We start from the raw sequence: 18,437 nt of genomic DNA on the forward strand, positions 1-18,437 counted from the left end.
TATAATTATTTCCCATGAATTTTGATGATAAAAGAATAAAATAATATGAAGTACAAATACAAAGAAAGTTGACAATCAAAATAAGCTTACATTACTGACATCAATGAAAATTGTTACATTAAATCAAAGTTGATATACTATATAGCTGATACTGATTTGTGTTTCAGAAAAGATGAAAAGTATAACTGATTTGCAATCTCAAACAATAAGGCTACTGTGCATTCAAACTAACAAAAGTAGAAACAGCACCTCAAGATCTCAACATGGCACGAGCTCCCTCCTTTTTGCACCGAAAGCAAAATTTAATTACCACAATTTAGTAAAGGAATAATTTGTAATAATGTACATAAACCACTTACAAGGGGAAGAAAAATGAAGGGGGAGTTATGGGGCCTTTGGATGAATCCCATAAAAATCACAACCACTTGCTAAGAACATGCCCCATACTCTTAAGAAAATTCACTCCCACTTGCTAAGTAAATGCCACCCCAAATTGAACAATCGCACGGAAAAGATTGCACCGACACGACGGACAGTGAGAAGATGGAGACTTGTGCTTCACCATCTTTACCATCTAGAAAACTGCTCCACTTCATAAACCCTGGGGAAAATTGTTGATTTGTCCTTCCTCCAAGACATCTTTGTTGTTCATCTTGTAAGCTATCCTTATGCGCATGACAAGACTTTTCTGGAAGAAAAAAAATACATTTCTGTAAGTATCCACTGCATCCACCCAAAAATGAGGGAAAAAAAAGCTACAGATGGATTCATCTAAACCCTCAGCCTTAAAGACCGTATAAAGGATCCCAGTCCCAATCCCATGTCATAGGACTTTTGTCCTTGTGCGCGCGTGTGTGTAGATGTGTACATGTTATAATGGCGGAGTACCAATGGGGACGGAAGTTGAGGATTTACGTATCAACTAGCTTAATCTTAAAGGTGAAAATGATTAGAAGCCAAACGAGCAAAAGAAGTGCTTTCTCATGACATGAAGGAAAGTTCAAAACCTAAACGCGACATATAGACAGAAATTCAGATACCTTTCCATGTTGGCTATTGGTAACTCTCAAAGTTTGTGTGATGGACTCATTACCACTTGCCGGAAGAGTATTGCCGCTAGCTGGCTCTAAGTGCAGTTGTAGGAACTGTAACTCAGAATAAAAAAAGAAAAGTCAGAAGTGCAAGTTCAAATTAAGAACAAATAAACTTAGTGCGTGTGCACTTACATTTCAACTATAAAATGAAACAAACTTTAAATAGTCACCAATCATTGTAGAAATACAAGAACACAGCAGTAAAGAAATGTGGGAATCTGTATACGACCACCAGGTCCTTCCACACTTTTTAAGCATTAATTAATCTCCCATCGCAAGGCATATGTTGCATAAAGTTGAGAAAAGGCAACTAACTACTTAACTCGCACACTAACTATACACGACAATGAAATCCCACCGACAGACAGACAAATATAATAGAAAGAACAGTAAAAAACAGAGATTTTCGTAACCATGTTACCTTTGGAACAGCTGCCTGAAAAATAAAATCTGTATAGACGCTAGGTGACAAATTAGTGAATGTAGCCTTGATTATTGTTGTTTGTGGATTTCCAGGCAGCTTCGAGAAGTTAAACCCTATCCTTAAATTGCTGCTCTCAAATGCCACTACAGATGGATACGCAGGGCCATTGTTTTCTGGATCACAGAAAAGAGGACAGTCACCAAATTAACCCCGATCATATCTGAATGTTAACTTCTGAGTGTTACCAAAAGTTTACCTTGTATTGGTGAGTTGGTGGCAAAGCTGTCCAGCAAATCAATAGCTCCAGCAGAAGAAGTGGGTTGTATGGAGTTCGAAAATGGAGATGATAGTACCTCTAATGGTGAAACAGGTGTTTTGTTATCTTGACCAGAGTTTAACAGATCAGAGATAGCTGAGCTGCTTTGTGTAGGTGTAGCAGTAGACAAGAGATCCAACAGAGCATCAGTGCCATTGTTTGGAGAATGATTTACACCTATAAGAGTTTCACAATCAATATTGTGGGTTGACTACAGAAATAATGCAATTACTTTCTTTTCCATTCTATTCAGGCATATATGTAGTGAGACACCAAAACAATTCAAATCCATATAATTACTTCCAGATATTACCAAACGAAAGAACAGAGTGCAGTCCATGCATTACATTCTACAATAAGTGGATTTTTCAGAAATGTCTCTTGTAGCATCTGTAGGTTTGAATTAAATTTCAATAAGTAGCATGAATTAGTAACTCCAGCGGTCCAGCCCTAAAGATCTCGGCAACATTATTATATCGACCCAAAATTTCCCAGCCAAGAAAATCAAAATTTTGACAAAACTTTAATCTGGATCATTTACATGACAAATCAATAGAAACATAATGATCCAACTGGTAGGTGCTGGGGAAACTAACCCGATTGTTTAGGAGCTCCTGACAAATCAATATCGAGAAGACCGTGAAAAGAATCACCACCAGAGGAGCTAGGTGCTGGCACATCATCTGAATTTAGATCAAGTAAATCCACAAGAGGAGCTGAAGAAGGTTTGACAACTCCATTTGGTATGTTGATTGAAGCATGAGCAGGAGTTGAACTAGTAGTATTTGGTATAGAACCACTCTGCTTTTCCTCCCACTCTAACAAATCCAAAGTTGGCATCCTCTCAACCAGTGTAGATCTGCAAAACCTCATCCAATGTAACAATTTGCTTTCGAGTTTGTAGTACAAAGCAAACACACACACATACGGAACCGGGGAGAGAGAGATAGAGAGGAGCATATATATAGATGAGCTCTATTATTCGAAAGTACGCGTGCACCACACACACACATATAAGAAAACCTTCTCAGAGCAAGGGAGATCCAATGTAACAATTGCAACTTATACCTAATGTTCTGATGCTTCGCAATAATAGAATTCAATTCAATGGATCTTTGCTGCAATTCAAGCACAAGGCTTCCTTTGTACTGAACTACGATTTCTTTGATCCTCCTACATAGGCCATTCAATGAACAATCAGGCTTCGTGTAAATTAAAATCAGATAATAATAAAACAAGCAAATTAACATAGAAACATACTCTGAACAAGATGGGAAACGTGAAGATAGCTTTAAGAGAGCAATCAAAGCCATAGCTTTGGTAGTCAGATCCGAGGTATGGTGCTTAAGGGCAATTTCTATGATATCCACAGCATCACTCTCTGTTACCTGATTATTATTATTTTAATAAAAAAAAAAGAAAAAACTCAATCATCAGGAAACTTTGACAGAAACATAAAAGGATGCAAACTCATGGTCCAAAACACAGGCAGTGTTACCAACTCGAAATGAGATGGATCTTAAATGAATATGAGATGTTTCATTATGCCATGGCATTAAGTCAGAAAATAGCTTATTTTCTTTTTCTTTGAACTATTTGTCCTCTAGGTTTCAAAAGAATAAGAAAACCTTTTAGAAAAGGTCTTCATTTTATCATTTGCTTCAGATATTCATCAGTATTGCAACATATTGTATTAAATACCACATGCATAAAATTTTATGACTTCTATAAATGCAGGGATGACCAAAGTTTTAAATAAATGAAAAACAGCAACAAGAAAGCTAAGAATCAAGCATAGCATAGTATGCACAAATTACTACACTTCTCCATTAAGTATCATGGCAGAAGACGAGAAATTTATGACTGCAAGATCTTCAGATGACTGGAAAGCATGAAAATGTAAACTCACCGTTATGGGATCCTCTACATCAAGCATGCCAATATTATTTACCAACATGTCACCATATTCTCCAATGCACCAAACTGCTACTCGAACCAAAGTTTCCTGGAAAAATAAATACTACAAAACATCACTGACATGAAAATGTTGATACTCAAGATACTAGGGATTGTGAATTGGGCACTAATCCTATTGAAGGAAACATTAATCACCTGATCAGCTGATGTTTGGAGTGCTCTGTATAAAGCCCTAACCGCATACCCATGAAGATCAGGTGAATTGGTTATCACAACAATAACTGCGTGCCATACTTCATCTTTTACAAAATTTCCAGCCTACTAAGCATAGCAGAAAGATGAGTACTTTGAAAACAGAAATTGTACCAAGTGAACAATATCTATAGCTATTGTCCATACAACTTAATTAAAGCTTATAGCACTTCATTAAGATTTATACCTCAGAGAGAACCTTGAGCATCTGATCAATGTACCAAATCTTCTCAGGGGAAAACCTACGACACCACATGGTGCATGTTCATCAACTAACAGTTGTAAAATTAAATTTAATACATGTCGAATAATTCTACAATACTGAACATCAGCGGCACCAAGCCTGTCCCCAAAATAAAGTAAAATAATTGCCCTCAGCAAAAAAGTCAAAGAACAAAGAAACATCTATGGCAATAAAGACTGCACTGAACTGCCTTGGGAAGAAGCAGCAACTCCTGTATCCCTCAACTACAGGAATGATTATGATGGTAAATGAAACTAGAATCAAAAGCAATGTTCACAGTTGGACAAGTTATCCATGCAGCATCAAACTTTTTCAATGCAGCAGCTAGCGCTCATTTATATTACTTATTACAGAACGTACAAGTAATGTCCACTCTGGATTCCTTGCAGAAAATAAGAAATTTAATTCAATTTCATAAATCCCATATACTTCTTTTTTTAAAAGAAAAATATGCAATCATGAACTGCAAAACTTACTTCTTGACAAGGGAGCAAATTTTTGCTGTAAGATCTCCCTTGAAATCTTGATCACTTACTTCCAAATAATCAATGAGCTCTTTTGTTAGAGGTTTCACGTTACTTTCATTCACAAGAACATAAACAAGTTCAAGGGCCCTTTTACGAATTGAAGCATCTAAATCCTGAAAGGAGAAAAGTCAAGCTATAAGCTTTTCGAGTTGTACACATGTACATTTAGTTCTTGCCCTAAATCATGAAGCACAATTGAGAACAGGGCATTGATAGAATACTTGATGGAAAAAAAAAAAAAAAGCTTTTAGTTCTCATATCAAAAATAAATCAGCAACTGTTTTACTCTTCTCAATTAAATTTACACTAGCAATCAATATACCTTTACACATTCCAAGATAGTTGCCCGATGCCTCTGTACAGCTTGAGCATCAACTGTAATGGCTCTCATCAGCATGTTTAACGCAACATATCTGCAAGGAGTGACACAAAGGTATTGGTACGAAACAACAGATGGCAAAGAGCTGAGCAAGAACATAATAATTCCCAAGGGATGACAAAGCATAAATACCGACGCTTACCAAGCTTTAAAAAAAAAAAAAAAACAATCCCCTTAAATGATAGACATCTAGGTCCTACCAGAAACAGTAAGCCTTTCAGAGTAGTTAGATTAAGTTGAGAATCTCATTCATGAAATCCCCTTAAAGTACCACTACATCTCAGATTTACGAAATCACAGGGGATCTCAGCCAGAGGGACCTTGCTTCAGTGACATACTAGTATGGATGGATGTAGCCCAATGGCCAAGGCAAACCTAAGCAACAAACAAAATTGAAAAATCTCAGCACTGATGTGGTGGCAGACTATTGACAGGCCCACACTAGTAGTGCAATTATCATCCTATGCTAACTGTATAAGCATGCCTGCAGTCAATATGAAGTTATCACAGTTCGGACACTTGTACAGGGGTTTTCACTCTTTCCTGTAGTTTTTTAGATCCCTTGCAATAGTATGACAGATGCCATCCATTGGAAATCAGACAATACTAATGGTAGATATGAATCTGAACTCTGAAGGTTATAGAATATATTGCCAATTGAGTCAACAAACCAATATGTTGGAATAAATAAAATCCACCATCATGACCTCATCAGCAACAAAGCATTATAAGTGTAAGGAACAGTAACTTTATTGCGGAACAAAAGAAAAACTTCAATGAATATTATTACTGCAGACCAAACTTCTTTCTTGGAAGACAATAACCACACAAACCCCCACCCCCCTCCCCTCAAAAAAAAAACTAAGGCACCGCAAACAAACCTGATATTATTGTCACGATTCGATAAAAATCTTCCCAAAATATTGATGGCAAGCACACGTAAGCCACCATTGTCTTCGATGCTCATTATAGTTGCTACGCATTCGTATAGAATTGCATTCCCTGCATTTTTGTTTGACTCAGTTTTGGTAGCCACCTGCATGTTGTAGAGCGAATAATAAGTGCCTTGTCTATTTATAAAGCAAGTACTTAAAACAGTTAAACCATAGCCTTAGAAAATAATAAAGTGCTTATAGAAGAAATAAATTTTACTGTGCAAATAAAGCCTGATTTGAATGATTATTAATAAATGTAAAGTGATAAACCCAAAATTATATCCATGTTCAGACGTGTGTGAGACAGTAAGGTTTTAAAAGGTAGCCGAAGCGTTTTGGTGTGAGCCCGTATAGGCGTAAGCCTTTTGTTAAAAAATTATTATGATACAAAACAAATATAGTATAGTTAAAATATAGTATAGTTAAAAAATTATTATGATACAAAAGAAATTAATATAGTTAAAATATACATATATCATTTATATAAATTAGCTAATTCAACCAAACACAATATTTAAATGAAATCCAAGTTCAAACTTCAAACCTCGAACAACTACAGTGATGAACAAGCATGACAATTAAAATCTACTTTATTCTTCCAAATCTTCCTCCTTATTAAGTAGCATGACACCATCCAAGCGCAAGGGGGCCTCGCGGTGGTGTTTTGGGGTGGTGGGGGGACAGACACAGAGAGAGAGGCGTCACGAGAAGAAATGAGCACAGCTGAGGTTAAGTAAAGAACCTAGAACCAAAACGGCGAGGTTCTGCTCCTAGTTGGTTTTTTTTTTTTTCCTTAAGCCTTGGCTGGGCCTTTTAACCCTTTGCACCTTTAAATGGAGGCGCCACTGCAGTTTTCGTCCACCTAGGCGTGCCTTTTAAAATCACCTTAGTCACAATTTAGTTTTGAAAGACTAGCCTCTCTAAGGCGCACTTTCCGCCTAGGCAGTCACTAAATGCACACCATGAAATAATGGGGCAGTAGGCAACTTAGATGAAGGTAGAGCTACTTTATTTATTCTCACTCTTTCTGATGCACACCATGAAATAATGATACACACAGCACACAGAAAATGAAACCAGTCTTTGAAGTATTTATTTATTTTTTAACATAAGCATAGTTTAGAAGATGAAGAAGCATAAACTACTTTCATTTCATAGTTTTTTCACAGTTCTCACAGTAAGGAATGTGTATGAATAGTGAGATTGCAGTTGAAATATTTTATAGTAAGCTAATGAATAAAAACTATACAAAGACTAAAACTAAAGATAGCACCGGATAAAGTATGACACTTACCTGGGCAAGTATGTCATTCATACATTCACTAGCATCCTCATCTCCTTGACCCAATACACGCAAAAGCTTTAGCAATCTAATATGGAGGAAAGGATCCGTGATCCCAGCAATGTCGTACTCAGGAGCATATGGGCTGTTCACGAGATCCTTTAGTGTCTTGACCAAACCCTCTGTGCACTTCTATGTTAACATAAGCACAACTTGTTAATGAAAAGAAATAAAAAGAGCACCGACTACATTCAAAGATTGCATAGTATATCATATATTTCTCCAGGAAGGGAAAAAAAAAACTTTAAAATAATAATAAAATATTACAACTATATATATGAGCATTCATTACAAATGGTTTTAAATGATGTAATCTGACCAAAATTAGCCTTACAAATTTAGGTCTTCTACCATAATGGGACACACAAAACCTAAATAATAACTGGTCAATGATAAAACTTAATTATCTAGAAAAGACAACATGCACTGTCAAATTTAGCCAAGAATACTGCACTTTTAGATACACAGTTTATCTTTTGTTCAAAAAATTAACATCACGACGAACATCCTATTCTAGCATCCACAGACAACAAATATGGACACTATTCCTCCAAGAAGGATGTAAGCCAGTATGGAAAATCTGTAGTGTATAAGATAGCATAAGTTTAGCACACTGCCAATAATCATATTGAATTAAACTCCAGTTGCAGCATAATATGTACATGTATCAATTTAACTAGAAAAGATAAACAACATGCTATAGTCAAGTTACCATTCTAAAGTATTCGAGAGCTTCTTCACTGGCTTTACAAAGCTCTGTACAAAGTTGAACTCCTGTGATTAAAACACCATGATGCTTTTCTCTAAGTAAGGCAGCAGCAGGATTAATAAAATTTTCCGCCAGTTCAGGGACTTTCTTTATAATCCTTATGGAGCACAATGCTGCCTATATTGAACAGTGAGTGCAGTCAAGGTACAATAATGAAAGCATAAATGTCACCCCAACAAACTCCAACCATCAATTTAAAACTTAACTTAGTTTTCATTTGAAACAAAGAAAGGAAAACCATCAGCAAAAGGATGATAGTGGACAGGAAAAAAAAAATCTTAAATGGACCAATAAGAATAACAATTCAAAATTTGCCAATAACTATGTAGTAGAACTTCAGAAAGAATGTATCTACAATGAGAAGGATAAACAAAAAAAATGCCAAAACCACTTCCAAAAGCGTCATTTGCAGCAACAAAATACATTTGTGTCCAGCAGGGGCAAAACAACCAGACACTTCAAGTGTTTGTGGATGGTGGACTCTAATAACACATTACTTCCCAGCAAAATACAAAGGAAGAAACGTTCAAGAAAGATTGATGCCTAATATAATTTTGTCATTCAACATTGAAAAGCCCACCTAGAGCTGCTGCAAAAATTAATGCAAGGGTACTACTGTTCCAAATTTTCTTGTTACTCTATTTTGGTTGTATCAGCAAATGAATATGTAAGAAATCTAGCCACACAGCACTGTTCAAGGAATGCACCTCAGCAACAGAATTAAACAATACAGTTCTTGCACCACATAAGACAATAAATTGGCGAAAGGTTATGAAAAATCAGGCACAAATGACATTATTATTGTACCAGTACGGTACCCATTAGTTAAACATTTCTTCTACAAAGGGGTTTGAGAAGAACTTAATGAAAACATCATTGTCAGACCTTCTTGAATGTTAAAATCAATCTAAAGGACTAGACTAATTCCGGCTCATCCTCATCATTTACTACCTCGTGGGATGACCATATGATGCCATACATATGATATAAAGCAACAAAAAAATCTTGGCCACAGGTCCATGAAAGATATTAGTAAAAACTTACCTTTTTCCGGATATTTGGATCTCGAAATTGTAGCAATCTCTCTACTTCTGGTGCAAGATCACGAGCCATCTCTGCTGAACAAATATTTCCCATAGCACAAAGAGCAAGTCCGACAATATACTGGTTTGAGTGATTCAGATCTCTGAACAGAAATTAAGGTCGCTACAAAGGAATTTGTGATCAACTATCCTTGCGTTTGTGACAGTAGTTTATTTTTAACAAGCTTGCTTAGTTAAAGTAGAGACACAAAACAACATGAGATAGGAAAGAAAGAAAAAAAAAAGAGCAAAGGCTTATCTAAATGAAAGTCATCTAAGAATTGGATACTGTTTCAACGAGTTTGTGACCAACATCAGAACTTCTTGTCTTTCATCGAGAAGCAGCATGAGGCCAAGATACCCTATTCTCTTCTCAGGAAAACCAGCAGATGCGATCAACTTCAGGCACTCCATTTGACCAAAATGTGTAGGGTAACCCAGCATGTGGATGAACATGAGCTTAGCCAGGTTACGGTGCCTGTAGTCATTATCATTTTCATTTATGGCAGCACGAATAGCAGCACACTCTTTTCTTACAACACCACGTTCCTCTGCTGCAGTTTTGCAAGCACGTATAGCCCGAATCATGTCCCTGCAATAAAACAGTAAGTACATACCACAAAACATGTTATACAAGATCAAGTTAATAATATTATGTCTGTCAAGCTTCACCTATGAAAGAAAATATACTATCAATGTAATAAACAATCATTTGGGTACATCATTTCACAACCATATGCCTGGCACAAAATACATGGGAAATACATATCAATGTGATAAGAGCAATCATATGAGTACATCATTTCATTATCATATGCCTAGCACAAAATACATGGGAAAAGATAAAAAAAGTTAAGTGAAAAAAAAATTAACTTAGACCTAGCAACTATAGGTTCTGACATACTAAAAACAATTACTTCTACAGTATATGAAAACCTAAAACTTAGCAAAATGCCCGACGAAGCCCAGAATCTAAAATTTACTTCCTGGACCTAGGAATTTAACTCCCGTCGTGTTCCATTTCTTTCAAAATTTCTAAGAATTAGAATGAAAGCAGGAACTTAAGGCTAGTATTTACTATTTTGTACAGAGAGGAGAGGTGGAGGCTGAAATAAGGTTGAACTCTTCCCGATATTTGAAAAGCTTGCAACCCTAATTTAATGACATGGAATTGAACCCTCAGAGAACCAGTAAATGCCTTTACCAAGTTATACAGTCAGTCTCTAACCGTGTGAAAAAAAAATACAGATATTACCCTTTTCATATTTAAACGGTGGATATGGAGGTCACTCTTCATAAGTTGCAGTCTAGACTAGAGAAGTAAAAGTTTTAACAGTTGATAAGCACAACAATGTACTAGCAGTTCCCCAATACATTAACCTGTCCCATGAGAATGTAGAAGTTTAGTCAAACCAGAATATGGCTCGCCTTCAGCTAGAACAATTTAAATTGTTTATAGTGAAGAGCACTGGCATATCACTCCAAACAATAACTTGCCACCTAATGCAACTCAAAATGCCCTTGAGCTAGATAACTGGACAATGCTCAGCTTCAACATAGAGTTAGTCAACTTATCATTACTTCTCCGACGCATAACACATCTATGGCTTCCGACAGCATACCATACATAGATCAACTACTCTCCAATTAAATAACCAGTAGAGCATACTCGTCCCAAGAACAATTCCAGTCGCTACTTAGTCTAAAGCACAAGATTACTACCCTAATTGTAACTAACAACAACCCCTATCAAAAAACCGAAAACCTATACGAATAGCCACAAGCAACTCCAACTACAAAATCGACCGAATCAAATCCTAAACCACTCGTCCCAACTACAATGCACCCGAACCACACAATTCCATACCAAAAAACAACGACTCTTCCTGAATCTATGAAAAATCATCCAAAGCTAACCAAATTTCACACAATTGAGGCTTCGCACACGAATTCGAAACACTGATCTTAATACATAGAGGCTTCGGTGATTACCTCAGGCGCGTTCCGGAGGAGAAGGGATTCATGATTGGGTCGGTCCGAAGCTCCGGTAGAGCTCAACCTGATCCGAACGGAAATCAAAGTCCGGCGACGATCAATCACCTCGAACCGGGGGGCGAAAGTGGATAGTCCGAATTCGAAATCGGAGATCCGAAAGAGATCTGAGGGGGGAGGGGGGAGGGGAAGAGAGAGAAAGAGAGATTTTGGATCTGAGAGAAAACTCGACGATATAGTATTTTGCAGGGTCTTTTCTTTTCTCCTTCCACTTACGATGATGAATGGAAAAGTAATAGAAGAGACTAATTTTTTAACTCGAAAATAAATATTAATAATATAATATAATATAAAACTCGATTTGCGTCACCCGCGGGTGTGACTTAAAATGGGTCACCCTCTTTATAGCGCGAAGTCTACGTGGAACCGCGGGTGATTGGCTGAACTCATCGGACGGTCCGAATCGGCAGACTGGACACCCAACGGTCCAGATTACTAGCTTCTGATACTAAACCTTCTTAAAGTAACCCTCACTCTCAGTCTCGTTTCACTTCTGCAGAGCGATCATGGCGTCACACACAGTTGCTCTCTTCTTCGTCTTCTTCATCATCAACCTGGCTTCGCTTCAAGGTAAAACTGTAATTTCTTGCCACCGATGAATTTGAATTTGCAATTTGATCCTTCGGCTTTGATTTATTTTCAGTCTTCGCCGGAGTCGTGCTGGAAGAAGGCTACACAGTCACCACGGTGATCGACGGCCACAAACTCGATATAAACCCTTACTCGGTGCTCCCTCGGCCTGGATCGTCCGATCTCATCGTCCTTGATTCTTCCGGTAGTGCCTTCTACACCGTATCACTCCCCCCATCCAAATCCCAAGGTAAACAGTAATAACCTAATTCGAAACTGTATTTTAGTTTTCACTATGCTCAATAGTTGAGGTATAATTGCAGATAGCGTGGTTAAACGGCTCTCCGGCGCCGGCGGCGAGGGCTATACAGACGGAGAGTCCGGTACGGCCCTGTTCAGGAAGCCGAGGGCCTTCGCGGTGAACCAGAAAGGAACGGTTTTTGTTGCCGATAGGAGCAATAATGTGATAAGGAAAATAAGCGCCTCAGGTTTGAGTCCCTTGCTTTGAATCTTGTTCTAGGTTTTGGCATAATCGTAATTAGGAGTCTGTGTTTTGCTGCATTGCGTAGGTGTGAGCACCATTGCTGGAGGTTACTCACTGAAGCCTGGGCACGAGGACGGTCCTGCACAAAACGCAACGTTTAGTTCGGATTTCGACCTGGCTTTTGATGCTGGTAAGTGTGTGCTTTTGGTATCTGATCGTGGGAATCAGTTGGTGCGGTTGATTAGTCTCAAACCGGAGGACTGTGCCGGGAGTTCTCCGCCGTCTGGTGAGGTTTTGTTTCCATTGCAGTGATGCATTTCTGTATTTCGGTGGTGATGTGGGATTTGAATATGTGATTGATTGTATTGTTTTGCAGCACTTGGATCAGTTCCACGGTGGATTATCGGTCTGGGGTCCTGTTTTGTGGGAATTTTAGTCGGACTTGTAGTTCCTTATATTAGGCGTTATGTAAGTTTTGATTGCATTATTTCTGTCGTATTTGTGGTGATTTGAATGTCAAGATCGTAACATTAACGCAATGTGTCTAACTGGTCCTGGTAGACAGGAGGGCAGCAACCAGCTCGGCTTCAGCGTGACATGGAAGCAATGCCAAATGAAATTGGGGAATCAAGCACAGACTATTTTCTTCGCCAGGAGAAGCGCAATTGCTAGCTTCTCCATCCCTGTTTTGTCGCTGTTGAGGCGGCTCTTTTGGTTGTGCATCTCCCATCTTTCTCTTATGTTTAGTATTAACAGTGTGGAGTCCCGAGTTTCTCGCAAGGAATGTGTATCTTTGCTTGATCTCGATGTCAATAACAGTAGTACTTCTGAGACGACAGAGTCATCCAAGTATGTGGTTCAGTTAAAGGATTTGATGCCTTTAGATGGAAGCATGGAGTTGTCTAGTAGTGATAACCGGATGCTGAAGCTAGATGGTAATGCAGGGGGGAGCAATGTGTTATCTGGTTGCCATGGAGGAATAGATGGCATGATAGACAGTAATATTATGGGATTTGTGGATGGAGCTTTGGGAAGTAGTTCAGGTCTAGTTAAGAGGAGATGAAATGGGAACAGTTGAAGAAAAACATCCTCCTTGTATATTATTTTTAACTCAAGTTGTGAGAGGCTTGTGAATATTGTTTTATCAGGCTTTGCCCTGGAATGCAACTCAGCGATTATGTTCCTACAATCTGTTTTGTCACCATGTTTGCACCCATCTTGAAACTTTTAGTTTGCAATTGGCAAGTAGGGTTTGCTAAACAAACCTGGAATATGAAGGTCCTATCTCCTTAAATCATGTGATAATGTAACTGCTTGTACTGTATCCTTCTAGCTATTTGGTAAAGCCTGCCAATTTCTACTACATGATGGATTAGAAAAGCGCAAACAAGGTTACCAAAAAGTTCCCAGAGCTTTGGTTCAAAGAATATATTCAGTTAAAGGAGACCAACATTCTTAAATTATGATAGCAACTATATAAGACGGCCAATATACTTCAACAAGGGCCATTCACCCTTGCAACAACGCTGATCCCTGAAAGGCTGAAACCCTTAACTTACAAGGAATCCTTAATACCACCTATATACCTAAATTTCAAAAGGAATTTATATAAAGGTTTGAATCGGGTCAAAACTATGCATCTCTTGGACGTATATCATCAATAACCACGGGGATAGCCCATTGAATTGAATCGGTAGCTAACACTGCGATGACCAAGCATGGGATCTCCGTAATCAATAGGCTTAATGACCACAGCTTCACCCTTCCCATCCTGCTCCTGGACTGCCCCAAACACAATCTCAGTGGTTTGATCACAGCTCTGCTCATAGAAAGTTTGTGGAGTGGATGACTGGTGACGATGATAATGCTGCTGCTGTTTTGGCTGCTGTTGATGATCACCCCACCCATTGTAGAAAACTCGGCTTTGTCGCAACTGTTGCATTGTTTCAGCATCCTTGGCCATAAACGCATAGGTTTTGCGTGGGGTAGGGGTTCGGGTCTCAATTGTAGGCGGCTCGTCCTCATCTGCTATCACATAACTATCTTGCACAGGCCAAGTATTTGAATGCTTGTGCTGCTGTTGCTGCTGGCTTTGGTCTTGATAGTTTGAATGCTTTTTCCCAAGAATTTCCAAAATAGATGCCCAGGCATTGACTAAAAGCTTTCCAAGTGATCCAAAGAAGCCTTCTTCTTGCTTCTCCTGCTCATCTTCAGTTGGAATCAGTGGTGGCATGACTGATTTCAGAGGCTTTTTGTATGGACTTGACGGCATTCCTGGCTTGGTTAGGACTTCATCCTTCAAAAGAGATATAACGGTAAAGACATGTTTCATGCTCTCATATTGATCTATGATTCTTAATAACAAGCCTTACATGAAACTACAGAAAGGAATTTCAAACTACTGTCATACTCAAGTTGTTATTTTCACAAAGTTGAGGGTAATAACTACCAGGTGATTGTACAACCAGTCCTATGACTCCTATTTTAGAAAGTGGTTCCCGCAAAAAGCAAGACTCATTTGCTGTCAGGTATCGATTACTACCAACTATAAAGTGACAATCTGCAGACATTTCTGGGATCTACTTTTCCTTACTAAGCATAATAAGCAACCTGAGGTAAAAGCAACTTAAAATAGTAACAACGAGAATGCTAAGTAAGCACAAACCACATGCAGGGAAAGTATATATCCCACAGGGTGTAGAAATCAACAAATTACTAGTAAAAAAAAAAAGGCAAGACTGGTGCTCACATTTTGGGAAGAGACAATTGTACCCACTCTACGTTGCAGTAATGCTAACATGTAACCAAAAAAGCCTGCCCCCAGAAGCATCGCAATCCCTGCAATGATGAAAATCAGTACCTACCTGCATACTTTTCAATATTCACAAATTCCAAAAGAAAATATTGGGTAAAAGAGTTACCAAGCGGGAAACCACTTCCATATTGGTAAGCACAATCATCAAAATGGAGTTGGATCTCCCTGATAGCTTGATTTCCTCTGTCTATGACAAGTAAGGAGCAGCTGCTTCCAATGTAAACCACATCAAAGTCGTTGGAAAATTTTGCATCTTCACTTGGTCCATCCACATGGCTTCCCCCACGGCCCAATTTCCCTCCTGCAATTGTTGTGACCCCTACATGTAGAAATTCCAATGGCAACAAAATTAAATATCTAGCTCCCAACTTTAATTGGAGATAACTCATAGGTTGATAAGAAACTACATTATGATTCACAAGACAACAAGCATATAAACATGCATTACTGTATGCAGTACCTATTGCAAATCTTATATTTCTAGACCATTAGTATGTGAGGAACTGTTTAGAGAAGAAAAAGGAAACAAATCAACTTGGTAATGATATGCTGAGCATAAATAAAAAACAATTGCTTATAGAAAACAAATATGGCAATTACCAGCATCACTAATTTTCCTGATTGCCATATTTCTTGTGTCTGCAATATAAATGTTTCCCCTGTCATCAACTGTAAGCCCCTTTGGGTGGTTCATTCTTGCCTCTCTGGGCTTTCCATCTATATGTCCAACATTGCCTTCAGGGGACCCTGCAACCAGCTTTGGTCTGCTATCTGCAAATGTTCCCATGACAGAGAATGAATAAATTAGAGAGTTGCATACCTGAAGAATTCAATGTATCTATAACAAAAATACTTAAATTTTACTAAAGCATGTATCAACGAGAAGAATAAAGAAATCAACAATATTTAGCAGGATTGCAACACATATCAAGGCCCTATCCAGTTTAAATTTGTATTCATATAATATCTGAATGTAGAATATTTTAGGATTCAATTGTACTTGTTACTTATACTTGCAGAAGCAGCAAGTCTCTTTTCTTCTAGAGCTTTTTCTGGATCCCACATTCAGAAGTCCAAAAATAACAGAAGAAAATCTTCATTTTAACTACATGCAAAGCTTGCCAATCAAGATAGATGCTTTCAAAAAGAAATTAAAGTAAATGAAAACTCATGTTGTACTCCTTTAAAAAAATAAAAACTCATGCTGTACTAGGTTGGGCAAAGAGCATATTATTTCCAAAAGTGGACGATTCTACTTCCAAAAGTTCCAAGAAAAGGAAACTGAGAACCCATGTGTTATACATCCTCTGCTATCTTTTAAATCAAAAGTTCATAGCAGTATAAGACTAGATTAGTTTTTACAGTCGAGCCAACCAGTTGCATAATTAGCCAACTTTCCAAAGTTGGTAAGAGGAACCTGAAGTTGTAGATTGTACAATCACATCCAACCCATCAAACTTCTTACGCCTAAACGATTAAAAGCGGAAAAAAAATACTCTTAACAGAAAACCAATTCAAAAGTGTAAGTTGTAACTGAAAATAGATGTAGGTTGATTCAAAGCCATCAAATGTAATCTCCAAGCTACACAATACCCACTTACATATAGATAGAGACGAAGACATTCTATAAATGTTACTATTAGCAGAGTCCAAAATCAAAAGCTCCCCATTTGGCAAAACCTCAACAGTGTGAGGCTCAATACCAAGCTTGCTCCCATCAAACACTGTCTCCACCGTAAACCCACTCTCAAACTTCACCATCGGACGGCCCGAAACCGCTGCACACAAAACCCCAATCTTCTCAGATCACAAAACCACATAAACCATCAGACTAACAAAACAAAAATGCAGGTAGCATCATCATCATCAGAGATCCATACCTGTCTTGGTTGTTGCTTTCAGTGACCAGAGCCATTTCATAAACACAGACGCCAAATTTGAGAAATACCCACTTACAATCTCTGCAAACCCAAAACGAAAAACCACAACTTGGGATTATAGATCATTACAACAAAACCAAAAATTTCACTTAGATCATAAACAAGCAAAGGTAGAGTCACTTACTTGATGTGGGACTCATCGGAGCCGATGAGGCACCTCCGATCAGAACCAAAAGAACAAGACCCAGAACCAAAACTGCCCGACCCATTACCCCAAACCAGCTGGAGAAGAAGGGATTCAAGGTGGCAGCATTATAGAAAACCCTAATGAAAGATGCTCTCACTCTCTCAAAGTGAGCTTTTGAATGTGGAGAGTGTGAAAAGGAAGGAAGAGACAAAGGATGAAAAGGTGGACGAGCGGAGGAGGGAGGTCACTGACTCTGTGGGGACTGCGTTACAGTAAAGACGGTGGTGAGAGAAAAAGATTATATGCTGAGGTGGGTAATTAAGTATGTCGTGGAATTTTTATTTTTATTGATTTCATTTTTTATTGCAAACCAAAATAACCAAACCATGCGTCAATGCCACACTTATTCTCCACCTACATTCTCGCCTTGTCGCTTGTGTTTGTTTGGGCCTTATATGTTTTTTTTTTGAGAAAACTTTAAGGATATATGAAATTTTTGCAATCATAAAGTGTTTGAAAATTTACAGGTCTGATAGCCGTTGGGTTTAGTTTGGCCACTTCTAATAAGAATTTCTCTTATTGAATTCTTTTAACAACAACTTATTTTTCAATTTTATTTGAATTCGTTAAACCACTTTGTTTTCTTTCCCAACAATCTCTTCTTGTGATATTAGTCGAGACCTCATGTAAAATCTTGACACAACTGTGATATCAGCTACTGACCAGGGATTATTTGCTCAACTACCGTCCGATTGAAATCAGACGGTTGACATGTATCTAGATTTTTCAGAGATGAAATCTGTCAACCGTCCGATTGAAGTTGAGCAAATAATCCACTGACCAGGAGAACGGGACTCAACTATTGAATTTCATAATAGATTAATGTTTCAACTAAAAACAGATGTACTACCCTTCTTTTTCTTCTTGTGTCGATAAGTACTCTACCATCTTGATGTTTCATGTTCAAGCAAAAAATTTGACCCTACCTGGACCAATATTGACGGGCTGGTATCATGCTATCACCGACTCTTCCAAGGCAAAACCAGTACTTTACCGACATCATTAAGACATTAACCTTTGGTTTAGGGTTCATCTTTCTTTCACCAGACATTAACCTTTGGTTAGAACCAAAGGCCATATATATTCCATGCCTTGGATTTAAAAAAAG

General features: G+C 38.1%; 3 protein-coding genes across 5 annotated transcripts; 1 reads left to right on the forward strand and 2 right to left on the reverse strand.

Annotated features, from left to right (window-relative positions):
* Positions 1-68: 68 nt before the first annotated feature.
* On the reverse strand, positions 69-11,540 carry LOC133712891 (AP-1 complex subunit gamma-2-like). Of its 2 annotated transcripts, XR_009847656.1 has the most exons (19): positions 11,274-11,540; positions 9,571-9,873; positions 9,244-9,385; positions 8,143-8,316; positions 7,383-7,562; positions 6,035-6,189; positions 5,097-5,187; positions 4,724-4,887; positions 4,191-4,245; positions 3,947-4,069; positions 3,744-3,839; positions 3,095-3,222; positions 2,903-3,007; positions 2,431-2,693; positions 1,775-2,011; positions 1,516-1,691; positions 1,041-1,145; positions 360-688; positions 69-280 (listed from the first exon to the last, which is right to left on the reverse strand). XR_009847656.1 is itself a non-coding variant. In XM_062139000.1 (18 exons), the coding sequence occupies exons 1-18, from the start codon at positions 11,303-11,305 to the stop codon at positions 593-595; spliced, it is 2,625 nt and encodes an 874-aa protein (XP_061994984.1). In that variant the 5' UTR covers positions 11,306-11,540; the 3' UTR covers positions 69-592. The 2 variants fall into 2 exon arrangements, 1 of the variants encoding a protein (XP_061994984.1); XM_062139000.1 differs by having other exon boundaries at positions 69-688.
* A 203-nt stretch (positions 11,541-11,743) lies between these two features.
* On the forward strand, positions 11,744-13,576 carry LOC133712894 (uncharacterized). 2 transcript variants are annotated; one of them, XM_062139005.1, is made up of 6 exons: positions 11,744-11,903; positions 11,977-12,153; positions 12,227-12,391; positions 12,473-12,673; positions 12,764-12,855; positions 12,953-13,576. In XM_062139005.1, exons 1-6 carry the CDS (start codon positions 11,840-11,842, stop codon positions 13,448-13,450), a joined length of 1,197 nt encoding a protein of 398 aa, XP_061994989.1. In that variant the 5' UTR covers positions 11,744-11,839; the 3' UTR covers positions 13,451-13,576. The 2 variants fall into 2 exon arrangements, with proteins under 2 accessions (XP_061994989.1, XP_061994990.1); XM_062139006.1 differs by having other exon boundaries at positions 12,949-13,205.
* Positions 13,577-13,823: 247 nt separating this feature from the next.
* Positions 13,824-17,670, reverse strand: LOC133712893 (uncharacterized). The gene is made up of 7 exons (XM_062139004.1): positions 17,267-17,670; positions 17,083-17,163; positions 16,804-16,980; positions 15,803-15,973; positions 15,309-15,521; positions 15,137-15,225; positions 13,824-14,683 (listed from the first exon to the last, which is right to left on the reverse strand). The coding sequence occupies exons 1-7, from the start codon at positions 17,349-17,351 to the stop codon at positions 14,045-14,047; spliced, it is 1,455 nt and encodes a 484-aa protein (XP_061994988.1). The 5' UTR covers positions 17,352-17,670; the 3' UTR covers positions 13,824-14,044.
* Between the last annotated feature and the right edge of the window lie 767 nt (positions 17,671-18,437).

Source organism: Rosa rugosa, chromosome 5 (assembly GCF_958449725.1).
Source record: "Rosa rugosa chromosome 5, drRosRugo1.1, whole genome shotgun sequence".
NCBI classification, from domain to species: domain Eukaryota; kingdom Viridiplantae; phylum Streptophyta; class Magnoliopsida; order Rosales; family Rosaceae; genus Rosa; species Rosa rugosa.

What these genes read in the sequence shown, in the direction of transcription:
- LOC133712894 (XM_062139005.1), top strand. Translation starts at nt 11,840, where the DNA reads ATGGCGTCACACACAGTTGCTCTCTTCTTCGTCTTCTTCATCATCAAC. An exon ending in CCCCCCATCCAAATCCCAAG is followed by an intron (nt 12,154 to 12,226) that starts GTAAACAGTAAT and finishes GTATAATTGCAG; the next exon opens with ATAGCGTGGTTAAACGGCTC. An exon ending in TTCCTTATATTAGGCGTTAT is followed by an intron (nt 12,856 to 12,952) that starts GTAAGTTTTGAT and finishes CCTGGTAGACAG; the next exon opens with GAGGGCAGCAACCAGCTCGG.
- LOC133712891 (XM_062139000.1), bottom strand. Translation starts at nt 11,305, where the DNA reads ATGAATCCCTTCTCCTCCGGAACGCGCCTGAG. An exon ending in GTCACAAACTCGTTGAAACA is followed by an intron (nt 9,386 to 9,570) that starts GTATCCAATTCT and finishes ATTTCTGTTCAG; the next exon opens with AGATCTGAATCACTCAAACC. An exon ending in ATTTGCTCCCTTGTCAAGAA is followed by an intron (nt 4,246 to 4,723) that starts GTAAGTTTTGCA and finishes GTGGTGTCGTAG; the next exon opens with GTTTTCCCCTGAGAAGATTT.
- LOC133712893 (XM_062139004.1), bottom strand. Translation starts at nt 17,351, where the DNA reads ATGGGTCGGGCAGTTTTGGTTCTGGGTCTTGTTCTTTTGGTTCTGATC. An exon ending in TCCGATGAGTCCCACATCAA is followed by an intron (nt 17,164 to 17,266) that starts GTAAGTGACTCT and finishes TTGGGTTTGCAG; the next exon opens with AGATTGTAAGTGGGTATTTC. An exon ending in CAATTGTCTCTTCCCAAAAT is followed by an intron (nt 14,684 to 15,136) that starts GTGAGCACCAGT and finishes TCTCTTTTGAAG; the next exon opens with GATGAAGTCCTAACCAAGCC.